Source organism: Salvia splendens, chromosome 14 (assembly GCF_004379255.2).
Source record: "Salvia splendens isolate huo1 chromosome 14, SspV2, whole genome shotgun sequence".
Classification (NCBI taxonomy): Eukaryota; Viridiplantae; Streptophyta; class Magnoliopsida; order Lamiales; family Lamiaceae; genus Salvia; species Salvia splendens.
In genome coordinates, this window is record NC_056045.1 from 30,424,451 (window position 1) to 30,446,505 (window position 22,055).

General features: G+C 36.5%; 4 protein-coding genes and 1 long non-coding RNA gene across 5 annotated transcripts; 3 read left to right on the top strand and 2 right to left on the bottom strand.

Moving 5' to 3' along the window:
• Window positions 1–8,335: 8,335 nt before the first annotated feature.
• LOC121765907 (uncharacterized protein C24H6.02c-like) lies at window positions 8,336–10,624 on the top strand. The gene is made up of 2 exons (XM_042162194.1): window positions 8,336–8,435; window positions 9,974–10,624. The coding sequence occupies exons 1-2, from the start codon at window positions 8,372–8,374 to the stop codon at window positions 10,480–10,482; spliced, it is 573 nt and encodes a 190-aa protein (XP_042018128.1). The 5' UTR covers window positions 8,336–8,371; the 3' UTR covers window positions 10,483–10,624.
• Window positions 10,625–10,674: 50 nt separating this feature from the next.
• Window positions 10,675–12,771, bottom strand: LOC121765906 (pentatricopeptide repeat-containing protein At1g60770-like). The gene is made up of 2 exons (XM_042162193.1): window positions 12,430–12,771; window positions 10,675–12,137 (listed from the first exon to the last, which is right to left on the bottom strand). The coding sequence occupies exons 1-2, from the start codon at window positions 12,664–12,666 to the stop codon at window positions 10,893–10,895; spliced, it is 1,482 nt and encodes a 493-aa protein (XP_042018127.1). The 5' UTR covers window positions 12,667–12,771; the 3' UTR covers window positions 10,675–10,892.
• A 3,281-nt stretch (window positions 12,772–16,052) lies between these two features.
• On the top strand, window positions 16,053–19,281 carry LOC121764792 (OVARIAN TUMOR DOMAIN-containing deubiquitinating enzyme 9-like). Its single transcript, XM_042160816.1, has 9 exons — window positions 16,053–16,397; window positions 16,584–16,657; window positions 18,063–18,117; window positions 18,218–18,292; window positions 18,385–18,458; window positions 18,537–18,585; window positions 18,662–18,749; window positions 18,834–18,890; window positions 18,983–19,281. Exons 1-9 carry the CDS (start codon window positions 16,308–16,310, stop codon window positions 19,030–19,032), a joined length of 612 nt encoding a protein of 203 aa, XP_042016750.1. The 5' UTR covers window positions 16,053–16,307; the 3' UTR covers window positions 19,033–19,281.
• LOC121764793 lies at window positions 16,759–17,905 on the top strand. Its single transcript, XR_006042624.1, has 7 exons — window positions 16,759–16,874; window positions 16,966–17,039; window positions 17,117–17,165; window positions 17,241–17,327; window positions 17,442–17,498; window positions 17,609–17,697; window positions 17,794–17,905. It is a non-coding gene; the product is annotated as an uncharacterized LOC121764793 (long non-coding RNA).
• Window positions 19,282–19,647: 366 nt separating the features above from the next.
• Window positions 19,648–21,887, bottom strand: LOC121763575 (thioredoxin-like 3-2, chloroplastic). The gene is made up of 5 exons (XM_042159621.1): window positions 21,409–21,887; window positions 20,331–20,405; window positions 20,182–20,248; window positions 20,065–20,082; window positions 19,648–19,992 (listed from the first exon to the last, which is right to left on the bottom strand). The coding sequence occupies exons 1-5, from the start codon at window positions 21,714–21,716 to the stop codon at window positions 19,888–19,890; spliced, it is 573 nt and encodes a 190-aa protein (XP_042015555.1). The 5' UTR covers window positions 21,717–21,887; the 3' UTR covers window positions 19,648–19,887.
• Between the last annotated feature and the right edge of the window lie 168 nt (window positions 21,888–22,055).

Consider the following 22,055-nt stretch of genomic DNA (forward strand, 5'->3'; position numbering starts at 1 on the left):
TCCAACACTAAAGCCCAACCAAAACTAAAAATATCGATGACCTATGTCTCAGTATTTGTAAACTATGCACCTCACCACTTAATAATTATACACCTCAAATATGATAATATATAGTATTAATTAGTTTCTAATATGACCCAACTATAATTTAATTCGAAACTTGTAATTCTCACTTTAAAAGTCATTGTTACGAATGTAAGAGATATAGTACATTCTATATGCAATTAGGTTAATAAATACATTCAAATCTAACAAAACCAACCAATATTCGAAAGAAAAGGTCATGATTAAAATATATTTTACAAATATTTAGCATAAGTAGGCCTTTTTAACGTCCTTATTTTTCATTAAGTTCGAACCAATAAAATATAACCACAGCTAGCCCACAATTCTCTCTTTTATTTTCCACATCTAAAGCCGAGCCATAACAGTAATATTATTGATGGGCCCAATTCTTATTTATAAATAATTTAGTGATTGATAATGATATCTATGTTGTATTGAGATTATGATATGTATATGTGATACTTTTACATACTCTCTTCTCCTCGTCCGACTTATCTTAATTTCTTTTATATGTTTCGAGTATCTCGTTTTATTTTAGTAAATAAGGAAAATGGCTTAAAAAATTACAAAGTTAATTTTCAGTAGAAATGAAACGATTTGGACTTGTTTGTTTGACTAAGAAAGTAAAGTTCCCGGGAAAAATGATTATTGGGAATACGATTCCTAAATATCAAGATTTTGAACTCTATTTTTAAATTGAAACACTAAACTATGATAAATTTTGTATTATATATAAGTATTGAATGATATATTATCTTCTGATGATCAGATGTTTATTTTCACCTTTTAAATATAAAATTATAATTTTGTGGTTAAAACTTTTTTATAAATGAAAAATGGTAAATAAAGAAGACGTATGGGTTGTATCTGATTAACACATAACTAATCTTAAACACAGAACACATAACAACATGTAAATAGTTTATTGTTGGAGACCATTAAGATCTTTGTTACTTCATTATTAGTTCAATACGGTCATCTGGATCTTAAAATGACCTAGTTAAATTTTAGATTGTTTAGTTCATTCTAAAATTCGAATTTCCTCCAATGAACTAAAAGTAGTTTTATAAAGACCTTATGTTCTGTTATAATATACGTATATTATTTTGGTTATGTGTTCTAGAGAGGGTTGGGATGTACACGCTCTATCTCTAGAGAGGCTATCAAATATAGGCCATGTAAAGATGATTTTTAAGATCACATGTAAGATCAATGTCATTGCCATGAAAAATTCGCTTTTGTCAAAACATATTTATCCATATCGCGTTGGGAGATTTGCATACTTTGAAATAATGATGAACTTTAAACTCATTTTTTTAAAATTCAACGTGATCTACTCATTTTATCTACAGGCCGTCCGATAATAAATTAAGGCAAATTGCCAGAAAATCCCATGAATATAAGCCAAATTATGTTATATCCCGCAACTTTAAAAATTATCGGTAAAAACCACGAATTTTAACATTTTCCTCATTTTTCCTATGACTAAATATACCAATTAGATCTATTTTATTCAAATTATACTTTATGGGAAATTTGAGAAAAGTATTAAAATTGATAAATTTTGTCATTCATTTTCAAAGCTGTTATGTTAAGATAATTCATGGCTTTCTAACAATTTTTCCATAAATTAAAGTTCATGTAAAGTTAGTTTTATGTGATCTAAAATGATCTCTTGCAATCCTTTAGTAATCCGTAATGAATGCACATCCATCTCCTCAACTTGGGATAATTTTTACATTGAAAAAAATACATCAAACACTACTCATTAGTCAACGTCTAATGGTGAAGTTAGATCTATAAATACAGTCACTTCAAAAGTAGTAAAACCTCACACAATCAACCAATATTTGAAAGAAAACACCATGATGAAATACAACTTATTTATTCTCATCGCTTCTTCACTTTTACTCCAAGCAACATTGTCTCGGTCTCTTTGTATTAGTGCACATTATGATGTTTATATTCGAAACAGTCTCCCTGCAGGTTCCCCACCTCTAAATGTTCATTGCTTTTCGGGAGACGATGATTTGGGATATCATGATCTCACTCAGAATGCAGAATATCATTTCGACTTCTGTGAGAAACCTTTTGCTACTATGTTCGCTTGTCATTTCAAGTGGAATGGAAAGGACAAGTCGTTCCATGTTTACGATGCGGCTCATGGAGGTTATATTCTATGCAATAATGGAATATGCTATTATTCTGTGGCGAATGATGGTTTCCACTTCTCAAATGTTTACCCACCGAATCAAGGAAGGTTTTTATGCGATTGGAACCCTAATACCTCATGTAATTAGGGTTTTTTTGAAATTGTTACAAATAATTTAGTGGTTGATAATGATATCACGTGTATGTTGTATTGAGATTATGATATATATGTGATACCTTTATATACTCTCTTCTCCTCGTCCGACTTATTTTAATTTCTTTTATATATTTTGAGTATCTCGTTTCATTTTAGTAAATGAGGAAAATGGCTTAGAAAATTACAAAGTTATTTTTCGGTAGAAATGAAACGATTTGGACTTGTTTGTTTGACTAAGAAAGTAAAGTTGCCGGGAAAAATGATTGCTGGAAATACGATTCGTAAAAATCAAGATTTTGAACTCTAATTTTAAATTGAAAAACTAAACTAAACTTTAATAAATTTTGTATTATATATAAGTATTGAAGGATATATTATTATCTTTTTATGACAAGAATTCTAGCTATTATTATGATAATTTTAATATACTGAATTATTATAAAAGTTATGATTTTATTTATTTAAATTTAATCTATCAGATTAACAAAAAACTAAATAATTCAACGCAATATTACCTAAAAATTATCGATTGCATTTTATTAAAATATGGTGTTTACATTGTGAGTCGGTCTCCCTCTGAAATCCCACCTCTACAATTGCATTGCTTCGCGAAGGATGATGATTGGGACACAATAATATTACCCCAAATGTAGAATATTGATTCACATTCTGTCTAAAACCTTTGGCTACTGTGTTCTCATGTAGTTTCAAATGGAACAGAAAGGAAAAGGCTCGTGTTCCATCTTCCTCCGAATTCCCCACCTCAACAAGTGCATTGTTCGTCTAAAGACGCTGATTTGGGATACCAATACCATACACTCGTCCCCGAGTGTAAATTATCGATTCTCATTTTGTGAAAATCCTTTAGCAATTTGTTCTCATTTTGTTTCCAATGGAAAGGAAACGAAAAGGGTCGTTTTCGTGTTTATGACGCGAATTGAGATCATAATTGACGTCGAGACAGACGTAATGGGGCATAGCTATTATGCTATGGTGGCTGAAGGTTTCTTCTTCACATATGAGTACCACCCGAAAAATTAGAGTTTTTTTTATGTTCTTGGGGCAATCAATAATAGCAAATTATTCGTATGTTAGGGTTGGAACACTTGAATTATTATTTTTGGTGTATCCTTTTCATATAAGTGAAATGTAACTTATAGAATGTTTTGACATTCAATTTAATGAATCTATGTTTCGATTCTCATCTATGCTCGGATGTTTATTTTCCTTTTTGGTTAAACTTTTTTTAAATAAATGAAAAATGGTAAATAAAGAAGACATGTGTGGGTGATATCTGATCAACACATAACTAATCTTAAACACAGAACACATCACAACATGAAAATAGTTTATTGTTGGAGACCATTAAGATCTTTGTTACTTCATTATTAGTTCAATATGGTCATCTGGATCTTAAAATGACCTAGTTAACCTTTAGATTGTTTAGTTCATTCTAAAATTTGAATTTTCTCCAATAAACTAAAAGTGGTTTTATAATGACCTTATGTTCTGTTATAATATACGTATATTATTTTGGCTATGCGTTCTAGAGAGGGTTGGGATGTACACGCTTTATCTCTAGAGAGGCTATCAAATATAGGCCATGTAAAGATGATTTTTAAGATCACATGTAAGGTCAATGGCATTGCCACGAAAGATTCGCTTTTGTCAAAACATATTTATCTATATCGCGTTGGGAGATTTGCATACTTTGAAATAATGATGAACTTTAAAACATTTTTTTTAAATTCAACGTGATCTACTCATTTTATCTACAGGCCGTCCGATAATAAATTAAGGCAAATTGCCAGAAAATCCCATGAATATAAGCCAAATTATGTTATATCCCGTAACTTTAAAAATTATCCGTAAAAACCACAAATTTTAACATTTTCCTCATTTTTCCTATGACTAAATATACCAATTAGATCTACTTTATTCAAATTATACTTCGTGGGAAATTTGAGAAAAGTATTAAAATTGATAATTTTTGTCATTCATTTTCAAAGCTGTTATGTTGACATAATTCATGGCTTTCTAACAATTTTCCAATAAATTAAAGTTCCTGTAAAGTTAGTTTTATGTGATCTAAAATGATCTCTTGCAATCCTTTAGTAATCCGTAATGAATGCACATCCATCTCCTCAACTTGGGATAATTTTTACATTGAAAAAAATACATCAAACACTACTCATTAGTCAACGTCTAATGGTGAACTTAGATCTATAAATACAGTCACTAGCAAAACCTCACACAATCAACCAATATTTGAAAGAAAACACCATGATGAAATACAACTTATTTATTCTCATCGCTTCAACACTTTTACTCCAAGCGACATTGTCTCGGTCTCTTTGTATTAGTGCACATTATGATGTTTATATTCGAAACAGTCTCCCTGCAGGTTCCCCACCTCTAAATGTTCATTGCTTTTCGGGAGACGATGATTTGGGATATCATGATCTCACTCAGAATGCAGAATATCATTTCGACTTTTGTGAGAAACCTTTTGCTACTATGTTCGCTTGTCATTTCAAGTGGAATGGAAAGGACAAGTCGTTCCATGTTTACGATGCGGCTCATGGAGGTTATATTCTATGCAATAATGGAATATGCTATTATTCTGTGGCGAGTGATGGTTTCCACTTCTCAAATGTTTACCCACCGAATCAAGGAAGGTTTTTATGCGATTGGAACCCTAATACCTCATGTAATTAGGTTTTTTTTGAAATTGTTACAAATAATTTAGTGGTTGATAATGATATCACGAGTATGTTGTATTGAGATTATGATATATATGTGATACTTTTATATACTCTCTTCTCCTCGTCCGACTTATTTTAATTTCTTTTATATATTTTGAGTATCTCATTTCATTTTAGTAAATAAGGAAAATGGCTTAGAAAATTACAAAGTTATTTTTCGGTAGAAATGAAACGATTTGGACTTGTTTGTTTGACTAAGAAAGTAAAGTTGCCGGGAAAAATGATTGCTGGAAATACAATTAGTAAAAATCAAGATTTTGAACTCTAATTTTAAATTGAAACACTAAACTAAACTATAATAAATTTTGTATTATATATAAGTATTGAAGGATATATTATCTTCTTTCTGATGATCAGATATTTATTTTCCCCCTTTTAAATATAAAATTATTTTTTTGGTGGTTAAATTTTTTTATAAACGGAAAATGGTAAATAAAGATGACATGTGTGGGTGGTATCTGATCAACACATAACTAATCTTAAACACAAAACACGTAACTACATGAAAATCGTTCATTGTTGGAGTCCATTACGATCTTTGTTACTTCATTATTAGTTCAATATGGTCATCTGGATCTTAAAATTATACTCCCTCCGTCCCGCATTAACTGTCATACTTGCATTTCTGTACTCATTTTGTAAAAATGATAATAAATAGTTAAAGTCGAGAAATAGTAAAGTAAGAGAGAGAATAAGATAGAGAAAAGTCTTTTTTACATTATTTTCTCTTTTACTCTACTATTTTTCCACTTTAACTATTTATTATCATTTTTAAAGAATGAGTGCAGAAATGCAAGTGTGACCGTTAATACGGGACGAAGGGAGTACTAAGGAACCAAAACGACATATTTTATATTCAAATTAAACAACTTAATTTGTTAGATTACAATTTATATTAAGTAGATGGAAGTGAGAAAACAAGAAATGATAAACTTGGCTTAAGTGAGTAAAACAAATAAAATTGTTTATTTTAGCATATCACGGTATAATGTTATAAAATTATTTATTTTAGTCATTTCACACTTGCAATGTTATGTAGTTTTGGTCTACTTTCGACAATGCCATGTAAGCAAATTGATAGTTGCAAAATACTCACTCCATATTAGAAAAATGGAAAGGTTTGAAACGGTACAGGTTTTAATGCACAATTGGATAAAATAAGTGAGAAAATGTTATAAAGTAAGAGAGATGAAGAGAAAAAGTAGTGAAAGTAAAGTTAGTGGATTGTGGGATCCATGTCCTAATAGAAAATTTTTAAAGTTTATATTTTTAAGGAACGACCTAAAATGAAAATAATTGCTATTTTTAGAAAATGGGGGATGTAAAAATTACTGTGTTACTTAAATTTGAATTTTTAAGAATTTAGGAGTATTAGTGCATCAACATCCGTGCACTTGCAAACGAGCACGAATGTGGGCCCGGTCCCACTTTTACTTCCTGTTCTTAGGCAAGAGCACAACACCCACATCCGTGCTCTTCCGCAAGGACAAGCTCAAGAGTCTCACCATTCTATTATTCAATTTAAATAAAAACATTTCCAAAAAATTAAAATGCATTAAAATTACCCGAAATATTATTACAAATTATAAAAAAATAAAAATTACATAATTAAAATCATAAAAACTAAAAATTACATAATTAAAATCCTAAAATTTAAAAATTACATAATTAACTCCTAAAAAATAATAATTACATAATTAAGGCTAAAAATACCCCCGTGGAATACTATTCATCCGGCTATACCGCAATGTTCTTTGGAGACCCCGTATCATTGCCACATGCGATCGAAGTTGCTCGGGGGTCATAGTTGACCTATCGGCCAAATTGAGTTGGGCCAAAATCGCCCACAACGAGTTGGTGGGGGGTTGAGGTGGCACATAGGGAGTGAGAGCGGGAGCGGGTTCGAGAGTGGTTGGCCGCCGCCTTCTTCCTTCCTTGCGGCCGGCATTGGGAACTGCTCGGGCCGGTGTCGGGGCTACCCAAGTTAGCTCCGGCAAGTTGGCTAGCCACATCGTTGGAGCCGGCGTCGGATAGGGATACTGACCTCGACCTTTGGAGGAGGAGCTAGAGGAGGATGATACGCCTCCCCTATACTTCGGATGCGCCCGCGTCTCCTGCCAAATGTTGAGGTACTTGAACGGCTTGTAGTTCATGGATTGGTAGGTCGCCAAGGAGGAACTGATGATGTCAAGATCGCTCCGGCCGCTCCCCGTCGACCGCTCTTCCTGGAGGTAATACCCCTGCAACTTTTTGATTTCTTCGTTGGCTTTGTATATGGCATTGCGCAACATACTATCGTTGCGCTCGATTGTTCCAGTCGGCCGGTTTTGATTGTACCGGCGACAGATGCGCCACCAATAATGGTCACCGAATTGGTCTGTGCCAACCTCTGGATCTTCGGAGATTGACAAGTACGCTTTGAATAATTGCTCCATCTCCCCCGGAGTGTACGGGGTGCGGACACCACGAGTATGAAGAGGAAGAGTTTGAGAGGGGCCGCTCCCTCCCGCTCTAGGTACGGGTGGTTCGGGTGTCCACCCCGTATTTCCTTCGGGGGCATCTTGGTAGTCGAGCGGATAAGGCCGGTAGCCACCCAGAACTTGCGAACCTTGGGTTTGAGGAGGGGCAGAATATTCCGTTTCCGGACTAGGAAATGGTTGTGAACCGAACCAATCGGGGTTCCAACCGTGGGAGCCGGAGGGGTGATCGCTGGAGCCGGACATTTTTTTGTTGTAAGACTGAAAGAAAGATTGAGAATTGTAAGAATAGAAACGAGAGGATTTAGATGATAATTGTGTAGTGTGGTGTTAATTTTTTGGTGTGGAAGTGGGGGCATTTATAGATGAAAATGTGTATTTTTGGGGAAAAAATTGAAAAATAAATTAAAAGTGGGTAAAAAACGGATATAATTTTTTGGGAAGTGGGAAAAAATATATTTTTTTATCGGATTTTTTAATAAAATCTAATTTAAAAAAAAAACAAATTGCCAACGGCAATGCCGTTGGCCAATCACAGGCTGACACGTAGGCTGATTGCTGGCACGAACGTGCTCGATGCATCGAGCAGCAATTGCCGTTGGCCAATCACAGGCTGACACGTAGGCTGATTGCTGGCACGAACCTGCTCGATGCATCGAGCAGCGGTTGCCGCTCTTAAAAACTGCAAAAATGATTTACAAACATTAAAAGTTAAAAGAGAACAATAGAGGTAAACTACTCTGCACTCTACTGCAATGGCGGCGCGGCGAATTCTCTCTCTCATAGCTGCAAAATATGCGCAGAATCCTCTCCCCAGAGGTAACCTACTCCACGCTCTCTTGTGTGAACTGTGCGTGTGTGTAGTTTTTAGGATTGAAGGGGATTCACTATATTTGATTTGTTTTGTTTGAATGCTTAAGTTCCTAAATTAGGTTTCTGAATACGATAAAATCGATCAAAATTTGGGGATTCCAGCTTAGATTGCAGCTGAAATTTTAGGATTTTATGCCCAATTTGTTGCTGAAATTGACCTAATTTGTTGAGTGAATACCTTTATATACTAATATATATGCATGTGCTTGTATGTATAATTTTCCTCTGGTTAGCCGAGGTGTTCGATTTTATGGATATTTAGTGGTATATTTGGTTTCTTGTAAAGAAAGCTAATGCTAAACCTTGATGTGCTTATCAATACCGAAGCAAATTTGAGTGTAGGTCAATTTGAAATGAAATGAACTACGATTCTCTTGGTGTATTTTGTATTTGTGGATTAGTTGTGTAATCAGTTTAATGCTTGACATTTCATTCTGTGGTTTCGAAAAGAGAATTCACAATATTTACGCCATTTATTACTGTGTATTACTGTGTTATGTGATGAGCAGCTCGATGTCAATGGTTGCCGACATCTGCATAGCTGCTTCTTGTTGAATTCATATCAATATGTGGTATGTGCAGCCTATACAAACACAAAATGTGATTGTGTCTTTGAAATATGATTTTGATTGGACTTAGTATTTTGCTCTTCTGATAAAGTATTAAAATTTCTTTGATCGTGGTGGGTTAGGTTGGGGAAAAAGGTTTAAGGAATAACTTTTTATTGTATTAGCCAGTCGCACCATGGCAATAATGGTGAAGAACATGGGCAAGGAAACTGTTGTAGAAGTCGTATCTGTGGAAATTGTGTGGTGTATTACCTTTTATCGTCGTTTCTTGTACATTACCGTGTTATGTATGGTTCAGCTCGGTGTTATAGTTGCTGCCATCTGTTGTAGTAGTCCTGATTCTGTGGAAATTGTGTGGTCTGTGGTGTATTCCCTTTTATCGTCGTTTCTTGTACATTACCGTGTTATGTATGGTTCAGCTCAGTGTTAATAGTTGCTGCCTTCTGCATTCTTGTTTGAGTTCATATCAATCTGTGTTATTTGCAACTTATAGAAACACAAAATGTGATTGTGTCTTTGAAATAGGATTGAGACCTTATATTTTACTCTTTTGATAAAGACAATTAAATTTTCTTTGATCATGGCAACCATGGTGAAGAACATTGAACAGGAAAACTGTTTTAGAATTCAGAATTCTGAAGATATTGTGTGGTGTGTTGCTTTTTATCACTCCCTCTGCTGCAAGTAACTCGATTCATAATCCGTTTTGTGACGTCCCAAGTTAAAGAGTCAATTCCTATTTTGACAAAAATTCAACCTTGTAATTCTCTTTACTTTACTCTTTCTCCACTTATCACTAAACTCACTAATATTACTTTCTTAAGAAACGCCTCGATTACCTTACTCGGGATGGAGGGGGTATCTTTTTTCTCAAAAGCAAATTTTAACCACTTAACTATGTTTCCGATGCTGCAGAGGTCTCTAGGAAGTTTCATCCTTCTCCAAACTCGTTCTCTCGCAACTACGAGCAGTATACCAGAGGGTTCAAGTCTCTCTCAGAAGCCAGTGTTCCATCTGTGCAAAATCCAGCCGAAAACGGAAGTTGCAGCTCGAACAGTGACCAGAGCACGAGCGGATGCTTCGCCAGCTCGAAAAACGACCAGGCTGCTGTGAAGCACCAAGTGAAATCCGACTTGAAGGTTTCGGAGAGGCACGATCTTGTCATGATGTTCACTTGCAAAGTCTGCGACACCAGAAACCTCAGAACGGCCTGTCGTGAGTCGTACGACAAAGGCGTGGTGGTTGCTAGATGCAATGGCTGCGACAATCTGCACCTGATCGCGGACCGGCTGGGATGGTTTGGAGAACCGAGCAGCGTCGAGGAGTTTCTGGCAGCTCGCGGGGAGGAAGTGAAGAAGGGATCAGCTGAGACTATGAATCTCACTCTTGAGGATCTTGCTGGGACAAAAGATGTCAGTGTTTGAGTTTCTGTTGTTTCATTTCTTATGATTTATTCTGTAGAAGAGATTTTGGGGATATTACACCATATTTACAAAATGTTTCACCCGATGTTACAAATTGGTACAAAAAAAAAATTTAGTTTACATATATCATAAAAAAAAGTTTACTCCATATCATATTTCAAAGAGCAATTATAACCCCTAAAACCAAGTAAATCAAGAAAAAAGATATGGTGTTTCATTTCTAGAAACTTAACAGAAAAATGCTATGAAATCACATCTACCATTATTACAAGTTCCAACTAATGGTTGATGAAAGCTACAAACTTTCATGTGAAGAAAGTGATAACCAAACAAAATCAGCTGCAAATCTTCTACAATGTCACTTGAAAGATAAATCTCCAATAGGTAAGACTTCAAAAATTGAAACAACCTCATGCTGCAGATATTTCATCCAGCAACATTTTCCCTTCTTTACTCAATTCCATCTTCTCCATCTTCACCCTGCGATGCATGACGTGACTCTTCTTCTCGGCGGCTGCGTAAGTTCGAATCAACGACTCGAAGACCTTGGCTGTCGGCTCCTTCAGGATCTTCACGAACCCTTCAGCGCCCCCGACGTCCTTGCTCTGCTCAAAGTGCCGCATAACAGCCTCCACGACTTCGGGTGATGGGGCCCACTCGGCTCCGTTAGCCCAGCCAGCTGTGACGGCATTGTTGACGCACTTCACGAGTGGTTTGAACTCTTCCTTCTTCATATAGTAGTCGATGTAATGCTCCCAGGTTTTGGCGTTGGGCTTCGCTCCTCTCCTCTTGGCGTGCCTTCTCAGCTTGTCTGCCTTCTCGGGAGAACCTTCTTTCAGATAAGCGCTGATGAGGACGTTCGCGATACGGATATCAAAAGTCGAGCTACCGGTTGAGTAAGCAGTCGCCCACTCGTGGAAACATTTCTCAGCACCTGGTAGATCATTCAGCTTAACCAACACCTGAATCATGTTCAGATAACTCAAGTTTGCGGTTTTTGGAAAAGCTAGCTTCAACGAACGCCACACTCGATACACTTCGAGCAGATTCCCAGTGCGTCCGTACAGTGTGATCAGGAATTGGTAAGCCGAGAGTTCTCTGCGGGCATTTCTGCTCTCCAGCTCCTTAAGTGCCGCCTCAGCTTTATCAAATGCTCCGGCATCAGCATAGATAGATGCCAGATTGCTGTATGTCGTCCAATCTGCTGCAACTCGGCCATCTCTCTTCATCTCATCAATAACCCTCTCGACCCCGTCAATATCACCCGTGGCAGCAAGAGCCCTCATCCACACATTGTAGGTGTAAACGTCAGGCATGACGCCAGCCTCCTTCATTTCTTTGACAAGTGCAGGGACGAGCTGTGGCAGCTCGTTTTTCATGTTCAGGGTCATGAGGCTGTTGTACGGCATGGAAGTCATCTCCAAATTAAGTTCTTTCATCCTCTCGAACATAGTCTCAGACTTTGAAGTCATTGAGAGTTTGCAGTAGCAATTGAGAAGAGCGCTGTAAGTGAGATTCGTTTTTGATGACTCCGGCAGAGACACAAAATAGGTCTCGGCAGCAGCAATGCCTCGGCTTTTCGCTATCAGATCAAGATGAATAGCTTGGTCACTCACGGTTTTATTCATCCCTCTTTTCTCCATAGTCTCGGATATCTGTGGAAACAAATGGCCGAGTCAGATTAATTCGTTGCTGTTCTAAATAAACCAATGCAATTGTTTCATCAAATTACTTCAGTCAAGATGCACATTTTGCACTCTCCTTCACATAAAGCTTGCACCATCCAAATTAAGAGCCCTAATCATAAACTCACACACACACAATATCATAAGCTCCAATTGCTCGATAACAAAGATCAACAACGCACCCTATCAAAAATCAATCGCACACACACATACTTAAAAATCAACAAAATTAGGGCTTGAAGGTGCTGCAATTAGTGACTACCTTGACAGCGGGTCCGTACAGTTTGCGGCCGCGGAGAATCTTCACGGTGCGGCCAACCTCCCATTTGTAAGCACTCTTACGCGACTTGAGAAACTCGTTCGTCTTCGCCCTGACGCTCCTCTCCTCGCCGCCATCGCTGAGCAGCTTCTTGTACAGCGCCTCCGTCAAATACTTCTTCGACGATCGCTTCACTACGGTCTTCTTCTTCGCGAATTGCTGCATAAACGTCGACGCCATTTTCCCTCTCCGATTCAATCAATGCAGAGATTTTGCGAAACTGAGCTGATTAAACCTTGGATTTCAGCTTCGAATTTGGGGAAACAGTAGAAGCGGAAGTGAGGTTTGGAAATGGAAAGGGGTGCTTTCGGTAATTCACACTGTGGGGTTGATAGTGGGCTTTTTTGGTGTATAATGGGCCTTATAAGGCTTTTATTGGGCCTCCATTTATCAATCATCAAAAGAGGACACAACAACACAATAAGCAAACATTTGTGAATCCTAATTGTTGGGTGTATTTAATTTTAATATATTCTATGAAATATGATATTAATATGATATACATCACAATATTTTTTTTATCATCACAATATAATCAAGCATTTGTGACTCATCATTCACAAGTTACGGCGCATGTCAATATTATCATGTCATATAAATATTGTAGTGTATTAAGTTTAATCATGACTAATGAAATTCGGAATCTATGTATACATATATAAAGGTAAAGGAAAGTAAATAAGAAAATTGGTAGTAAAATAGTATCTTGTTTTTATACATTTATTAGTTTTAAAATAATATAAGTTAAATATATGAGATTTATTTAATAAAAATTAAATGTAACATTTAATGATATATGCAGTAGGGATGTATTCATTTCCTTTTCCTATATTTCCTCCTTTTTCCTTCTTAATATCAGCCATTAGATTAGAGAAATGGACGGTCAAGATCAACATTGGGTAATTAATCCCGTGTTGCATTATTTGTCCTATTTTATGCATTATGAGGGTACAATAGTAATCTAATAATGGCTGGAAACCGCTACGAATAATGCACCACATGGTCACGAGTAATGCATATAATTGACTATATAATGCACAATATGTGAACTGCAATGCATACGAATAAGATGTACCATGTTATGAAGTTTGGACACACGTTTCTTGTTTCTTCTAAGGGTTTAATAAGCTTAGGGGCTAGGGTATAGTACGTAGACACGTGTGTAATCTTCACATGGTAACGAGTAATGGATATAATTGACTATATAATGCACAATTTGTGAACTGCAATGCATACGAACAAGATGTGATGTGTTATGATGTTTGACACACGTTTCTTGTTTCCCCTAAGGGTTTAATAAGCTTATGGGCTAGGGTATAGTACGTAGACATTACAAAATGCACGTATGTAATCTTCAATCCGTTGATTAACCCATATACACAATACCTCTAATAATGCATAATATACTGAGATAATGACAATTAACAGCTACATAATGCACTACCTAAACCAAATAATGCACATACGTATATTCCAATAACAACAATTTGTTAGTAATGTCTACGTACTATACCCTAGCCCCTAAGCTTATTAAACCCTTAGGGGAAACAAGAAACGTGTGTCAAACATCATAACATGGTACATCTTATTCGTATGCATTGCAGTTCACATATTGTGCATTATATAGTTAATAACATCCATTACTCGTGACAATTTGGTGAATTATTCGTATCGTTTTATAATTTGTTATTAATGTGTACGTACTATACCCTAGCCCCTGAGCTTATTAAACCCTTAGGGGAAACAAGAAACGTGTGTCAAACATCATAACACAGCACATCTTGTTCGTATGCATTGCAGTTCACAAATTGTGCATTATATAGTCAATTATATCCATTACTCGTTACCATGTGAAGATTACATACGTGTCTACGTAGTATACCCTAGCCCCTAAGCTTATTAAACCCTTAGGGGAAACAAGAAACGTGTGTCCAAACATCATAACATGGTACATCTTATTCGTATGCATTGCAGTTCACATATTGTGCATTATATAGTCAATTATATGCATTACTCGTGGTCATGTGGTGCATTATTCGCAGATACCAAAATGTGGCAGTACTTTTCCGTCAAATGTCAATAATAACCCTGTAATGCATACAACCACCTTCTATAATGCAACACGGAACCAGTTTTATAGAATCAATCTGATCCGTTGATGCCTTAGATCTAACGCGTAATATTAAGAAGGAAAAAGGATCTAAGATGTGAAAAGGAGAATAACGCTCCCCATATGCAGTATTATTAAAATTAGATATTTAAGAAATATTATAAATTGTATCACAAGCTAAAAAAGGTCAAATGAATATCGAATGGCAGATTATAATAATAATGATAGCATTCAATTTTATTTTTTGGGCTCACATAATTCACATGAATCCTAAGCGACCACGTGTAATTTCAAAGCAACGGCTGCGATCAGCCCGCGTTTCTCTCAGCCTACCCGCCAACAATTTTAATGCCGGCGTTTCGGCTTTGTGAATGCAGTTATAAAAATCCAATCTTTAAATTTATTATCCAAACTCTCATTTACAATCTGATTTTGATTGAATGCAGTGAAATTGAGTGATTGTTTTGAATTTCTTCTTATTACGTTTTGGGATTGTTGAGTTGAGAATAGAGAAGCTGAATTTCTGCTGTTTACAATGGAGTGGTTTAAGTTTCTTTGCTTCTTTTTAGAAAAGGAAATGAAATGAAATAAGGTAATTATTGAGCTACATAATGTTATGTGATATCCTCTGTTATTTGATAAGAAATTATCATTAATGGTGTGATATATGGCTTTTGATATATGGTGATAAGAAATAACCATTAATGGCTTTTGATATATGGTGATAAGAAATGACCGTTAATGGCTTTTGATATATCTCCATTCCTCAAAGCATTTGATTTATAACTTGTAAAGAGTTCTGTATTACGCGGTCGATTGAATCGAGGAATGGTTTATTGAGTTAAAGATGATGGTTATACTTATTGTTGTTGAGACTTACTGTTGTTGAGGTTGGATGATATGATATTTTGATTTTTGCCATCTATGATAGTGAATTGGTGCTTATTAATCCTAATGTATTGTAATGCCTGTTTGTTGATTATGGTTTCGCCTGTGACTAGGTGTTCTAGAACATTCTTTTTCTATGAATTCATATGTGCAAGGCCTTGGATCTGTTTATACATGTTAAGGTGTGAGCATCACTCGAATAGTAAACTTAAACTCGTGGTATCTTTGTTTTCGTAGATGTGCTTTTTGCCATTCGGGCTTTGGATGTGGACAAAGTTGCTTGTCTGTTTAGTTATCCATAATGTGAGTTTGAGTAGGACATGTGGAGGCTTTAGGCAAGCCCGAATAGGAAAGAGTTTACGAATCAATGAGAGGTCATAATGTTTTGTTATTAGAAAGGATGCATTCATAACCTAGATGACAGTTTAGAAAGGATAATATCTGGTTCATGTGAAGTGAATAGCTATTTCTTTTCGTTTGTCGATTCTTTGTAAATTTGATTCATATTGACTATTTTCAGCCGGTCGTTACTCATCAATCTACGAAATATACTCGTTTTAGGAAAGATCTTTTGCCAAACTTCAGCAAAACTATATGGGGATGGTGTGTGATCCAGATCCTGATGTAGTACGTTGGGGGCTTCACCACCTCTTCGACGTTTGCTCGTTAGCAAAAAATCACTCGCCACCAGCTGTGACGTGCTATGTGGAGGACAATTCAGCAACGTATACATTGAAGGAGGAGTTCTGCAATACAGCAGAATCCGTAGTGGAGAACGATAAGGCAATCACTCAAGCTCTTCAGGATGAGTTCATAAGGCTCGATGCTGCAAATGATCTGGGATCTGTGTCTTCTCGAGAAGAACAACATCAAAATGATTCGATTCTCGCTCAGAATTGGCCCTTCAGCTCTGGTAGGGAAAAGGTTGAATCAGCTGGTTCAGCCTTTTATTTGGTTATTGATGGTGAAATGGGGAAAAGGCTGAATCAGCTGGTTCCTATTCCTGTAAGCTGGCTAATTTCCTCTTTTATACTGGCAGAGTGTTCGAAGGAACGAAGCATTGACCTTTAGTCTTTCTTTGTGCTTATTTCCATTGCAGCATGTTCCTAAAATCAACGGCGAGATACCCTCCGTTGATGAAGCTACATCAGACCATCAAAGGCTTTTGAACAGGTTTCGTCTCCAAAGTTCCTTATCGCTGTGTATTTTTAGTATTTAGTGTATATCTTTTACTATTCAACGTAAACTTGAAGCCATTGCTTTTCAGAATCTGTGCAGTGAATCACTCTCGTGTGCTACGGTTCCTAACTCGTGCATTTTTTGTTGTTCTGATCAAATATATCGGGCATCAGATCATCACAAATTTGTGAGAGAACAAGTGGTCAACCAGGTTCATATACCGATCCAATCGGACTAGGTGTTCTTTCTCTTGAACCGTATTTACTTTAAACGCCCGTTTCTTATTATCTGCAATCTCTCAGCTGAAGTTACGACGAGACTTGTACGAAAATTTTGTCCCGATGCCTTATGGTGATTACATAAAGAAAATGAGCAAGTAGAGCACCCTTCTGACCTACCATACTTCACCTATCTTTTTTTGCCACTCGTCTAATAAATTTTCATCGATTTTAGGAACGGGGAATGGGGTGATCACCTGACGTTGCAAGCTGCTGCAGATTGGGTAATGGTTTTGTTTCTACGCCTGTTACAAAGTGCTTGTTCTATAGCTATACATAAACGTGTCATATTTTGGCAGCTTGGCATCAAAATTTCGTCGTTACATCATACAGGGATACATGCTACATCGAGATCCTTCCACAGACTGAACAGAAGTCTGATAGAAGTAATCTCTCATCACGTCTTATGTTTTATAACATCTTGTTTCGAATCCACCCCAACAATTTCAAGTAACGTTTCCTTTACTCGTTTCCTGTCGTATCCTTTGTCATCAATGCAGCTATATTCTTGAGCTTCTGGGCTGAGGTTCACTACAACTCGATATATCCATTAGGAGGTAAATAGTTTCCTCGTTTTTGTTACCATCGTTGCTGAAATGCGTCTTCAAATGAGCTTTCTTCTCTACCTCGTTTTATTTGTTGTTAAAACTTACTTAACTGATGGCAGAGTGGCTGGAGACGCTACCGGAGATTGAAAATGATTCGGCTATTGATGGTGAATTGGGGAAAAGGCTGAATCAGCTTGTTCCTATTCCTGTAAGCTAGCCTAATTTCCTCTTCGGCTACTGGCAGAGTCTTTGAAGGGACGACGCATTGACTTTAAGTCTCTCTTTGTGCTTATTTCCATTTCAGCATGTTCCTAAAATCAACGGCGAAATACCCTCGGTTGATGAAGCTACATCAGACCATCAAAGGCTTTTGTGGCTGTGTAATTTTGTATTTAGTTTCTATCTTTTACTATTTCAACGTTATCTTGTGCTTCTCGATCTCTAGCTTGAGTCAATACGTATCATGCTTAAGCAAAATAATTTCTTGAAACGATTGCTTTTCACAATCTGTACAGTGAATCACTCTCGTGTGCTACGGTTCCTAACTCGTGCATTTTTTGTTGTTCGCATCAGATTGAAATTGTATGATTTGGTTGAACTCAAAATTTTGGGAGATGGAAACTGTCAGGTCGGTTGTTTTTAGCATGTTCTTGCCTTCTCGTATGTATTTGCCATCATATCGAGTTCGTATCATGTAGAAGAATTAATTGAGTCATATTCTTGTGCAGTTCCGTTCGTTGTCTGATCAACTATACCGGGCCTCAGATCATCACAAGTTCGTGAGAGAACAAGTGGTCAATCAGGTTCGTTTACCAATCCAACCGGACTGGGAGTTCTTTCCCTTGAAACCAAATTTACTTTAAACGCTCGTTTCTTATTATGTGCAATCTTGCAGCTGAAGTTACGACGAGACTTGTACGAAAATTTTGTCCCGATGGCTTATGGTGATTACATAAAGAAAATGAGCAAGTAGAGAACCCTTCTGAACTACCATACTCCACTCTATCTTTTTCTGCCACTCGTCTGATAAATTTTCATCGATTTTAGGAACGGGGAATGGGGCGATCACCTCACGTTGCAGGGTGCTGCAGATTGGGTAATGGTTTTTGTTTCTACGTCTGTTACAAAGTTCCTGCTGTATAGCTATATATGAACTTGTCGTATTTTGGCAGTTCGGGATCAAATTGTTCGTCGTTACATCATGCAAGGATACATGCTACATCGAGATCCTTCCACAGACTGAACTGAAGTCTGATAGAAGTAAGCTCTCTTCACATCTTCATTTCGTTTTCAAGTTATGTATCCGTTACTCGTTTTCCGTTGTATCCTCTATCGTCAATGCAGCTTTATTCTTGAGCTTCTGGGCCGAGGTCCACTACAACTCGATATATCCATTAGGAGGTAATTATTTTACTTGTTTTTGTTACCATTGTCGTTGAAAGGCGTCTATGAACGAGCTTTCATTCTTAACGCCATCCATGTTTCGTCTGTAGAACTGCCGGAGGAAGAGAGCAAGAAGAAGAGGAAGCGAAGGTGGTGGTGATCGTTGCGTGCAGGGATCACTCCGTGGCTTGTCGAAGCTTCCTACTCTCTAGCTGTGTATAGCAATATGGTTGGCAACATTTGATTACATATTCTTTCATTATTCAATTTCATTTAGTTTGTAGATTAGAATTTTAGGGAGCCCTGTTTATTTCTCTTGTAGGTTTCCATGTGTGTACAGTAATAAATCTTCGCGCCGACATGCGTGTTCGTCTCGTATTTTATTTCATCAGTGCATGTTGTGTGTACGATAGAGTGAAATACGAGATGAAATAAAGACATGTATAATAAGATTAGAGCCTATATAGTGTCAATAGAGACACACTATGTATTAAGTTTAGAGCTAACATAGTGTCATTATCTTCAAGTTATCATACAATTATTTACACAAAATATCTGAACAATTTGATGATTCTAAAATCATTTCTTAAAAAAATTATCAATGAACATTGTGAATGAATTGTGGAGAATGCTACCAATAAATACTGTCAAGTTTAAAATTATATTTGTTGATTGGTAGTTTTCTTTTTTTCTTCTTGTTTTACAACTCTTATTTCTAATCCTAAGTCCTAACACTATAGTAAATAATACTTCATCCGTTCCAATTAAGATGTAATGACACATAATTTTAGAAGTTGTATTGAATTGGATTGAGCCAAACTAAATACAACTAATTCAAGATTATACAAAAAGAAATGGCACTACAAAAAATCGGGATTTATCGTGATGGAAAAATCCATCGGTAATTTTTTTAAAAATTCTATCGGTATAGAGTCCATCATCGAATTTGGTGGCAGACTTCGTCGGATCTCTATGCCACCGGTGAATCTGTCAATAATCTCCAATTTTTCTTTTACTAACTAATTTCATTTTCTATAATTTCTCGAACCTCGTTTACTACCAAATAAGCTTTATGATGGCCTCCTATCACCTCTGCCTGCTTCTTGCCATCTCTCCATAGCTGCAAAACCAACACAAGATCTGAGAACCCAAAAAAAAACGGGCATTTCGCCTTTAAAAGAACGGGCTTTACCTGTATCGTGGGCATCTTCTGCGTGTGTTTTGCAAATCAGAGAGACGAAGGAAACAAAAAAAGAGCGTCAGTGAGTGAGGATTCGGTGAAGTATGTTGGGGAAATAGATGAACTTACGGTGACTTCAGCACGAACAACAAGCTTATGTGGAACACTGTTGACATCAACTGAGTAGAATCTTACTCTGCATCAGTTGGTGATGACAAAGAAAAGGAATTCAGACTTCATTATGGCATTATAAAGCAAGAGAAATGGTGGATGCACACCTTGGATGATAATCGGCTGCTAGTTTTTCGAGTTTTGGTTTCAAAAAGATGCACTTCCTGCACCAGCTCGCCATCCTACATATCGAAATACTTCATATTCTCAGCCTAAACAATGCATAAATAGATCAAAACAAGAAGCTGTTTATGTGCAAAAACTAACATAGGCGATGCAACAAAAGATGTCAAATTCTAGTTATAACCATTTCAAGAACTCATGGAAATATTTCTTGTTCTAACAAAGGACATCCGTGTGCTACTGAACCGACTAATCGGATATCAAATACCTCAAGATTCGTTTTCTTGATAACTTTTCGAATTCCCCTTTTTTGTCCCTCTTATCTTCTTCTTCTTTTCTTTCTCTACTCTCCCATTCTCGTGGCTTCTGACAATGAGATCAGATGATGGTTGGGGCCCTTAAACTAAAGGGAATGAGGCCAAAGAAATTGGCAGTATGGCTAAAACAAGAATATATAAGAAGTTCGCCTTATATCTATTTTCCATTGAGGAAGAGCCGGGAATGATTAACTACCACGATAGATAACTAAAAAGTGTGTTTACGAGCATCCACATTGGTTCCTCTTCCTATGCAAATCGCAACCAAGAACTTGCCTTACTACCTCAGCCCACCACACCTTGGACAAAAACACATCACTAAAACCAATTCATTCCCACCAAACTCCAATCTCCAAACTAGTATAGCCACCCACGGCTACATCTAACCGCGCATTGAAACGACAAGAAGCTTATAGCATCACTTCTCTTTCTTGTGATCAAATGCATCATAATGAAGATATGAGAATAACATGCTCAAGCATTATTTTCCAATGTAATCTTTGGAATAAACACATTCATATTCCTATTTACCCAAATGATCGAAACCATGTTCACATAAGCTACAAAATAAGGTATTTAATGAATAAAATATGCACTTCACCTAAATAATTCTTGAAAACTAGCAATCAAAAGGGGGGAAACAGAAAATAAAAGTACAATCTTTTTCACTGAGAAATTCAGCTAAATAAAAGGGGGAAAAACATCCTTCAATTCAGAAATAAATATATGTAAAGGAGAGAGAGACCATAGAATGACGACGGATTCATCGAGATGTTGAGCCTCGGCGATGACGCGATCGAAATGGGATTCGCTGGAAATGGGCACCAATTCCATCGAAAGCGGCGAAATCTCGAGCTCCTGTTGAGAAATCGGTCTGCTTTCATTAGAATTACAGCTTATTGCCAATCTCCGGCCTTTCATTTGATGAAAACTGCAGCTCCGAGAAACGGAGTTTGCGCCGCCATTGGAGTAATTGAATTTTCTGCTCGAATCAACGAAACAGTACGGCGGAATTCTCAAATAGTGGGTTTTAACTGACGGCGAGATTTTCATTAGACTGAATTAGTGAATCAGTGATCGAATGCTTGATTTTGAATGCGTGTGGTTTGGAATTGAATGCGAAGAAGCTCTGAGCTGAATTGCTTTGACGAAGAGAATCAGGAATTTTATGGAATTGAATTTGTTTGTTTTTCGACTTTTCTTCATTGATTTTTCTTCGTATTTTTAGTTTGTTGGGAAATGTACCAAATTCTTCAACTCAAATTTCATAATTTTATGAATAAATATCTTTTGTATCTTTATCTATTTTGATTTTTAGATATATGTATTCTGTAAATTTGATATATACTCTATTACAAATAATCTTAATAAGAAATATCACAAAATTAATTA

What these genes read in the sequence shown, in the direction of transcription:
- LOC121765906 (XM_042162193.1), bottom strand. Translation starts at nt 12,666, where the DNA reads ATGGCGTCGACGTTTATGCAGCAATTCGCGAAGAAGAAGACCGTAGTG. An exon ending in TGTACGGACCCGCTGTCAAG is followed by an intron (nt 12,138 to 12,429) that starts GTAGTCACTAAT and finishes TTGTTTCCACAG; the next exon opens with ATATCCGAGACTATGGAGAA.
- LOC121764792 (XM_042160816.1), top strand. Translation starts at nt 16,308, where the DNA reads ATGCTGCAAATGATCTGGGATCTGTGTCTTCTCGAGAAGAACAACATC. An exon ending in CATCAAAGGCTTTTGAACAG is followed by an intron (nt 16,658 to 18,062) that starts GTTTCGTCTCCA and finishes TGTTCGCATCAG; the next exon opens with ATTGAAATTGTATGATTTGG. An exon ending in TACATAAAGAAAATGAGCAA is followed by an intron (nt 18,459 to 18,536) that starts GTAGAGAACCCT and finishes CATCGATTTTAG; the next exon opens with GAACGGGGAATGGGGCGATC.
- LOC121765907 (XM_042162194.1), top strand. Translation starts at nt 8,372, where the DNA reads ATGGCGGCGCGGCGAATTCTCTCTCTCATAGCTGCAAAATATGCGCAG. An exon ending in GCAGAATCCTCTCCCCAGAG is followed by an intron (nt 8,436 to 9,973) that starts GTAACCTACTCC and finishes CCGATGCTGCAG; the next exon opens with AGGTCTCTAGGAAGTTTCAT.
- LOC121763575 (XM_042159621.1), bottom strand. Translation starts at nt 21,716, where the DNA reads ATGAAAATCTCGCCGTCAGTTAAAACCCACTATTTGAGAATTCCGCCG. An exon ending in GAATCCGTCGTCATTCTATG is followed by an intron (nt 20,406 to 21,408) that starts GTCTCTCTCTCC and finishes TTCGATATGTAG; the next exon opens with GATGGCGAGCTGGTGCAGGA. An exon ending in GCAGCCGATTATCATCCAAG is followed by an intron (nt 20,249 to 20,330) that starts GTGTGCATCCAC and finishes CAACTGATGCAG; the next exon opens with AGTAAGATTCTACTCAGTTG.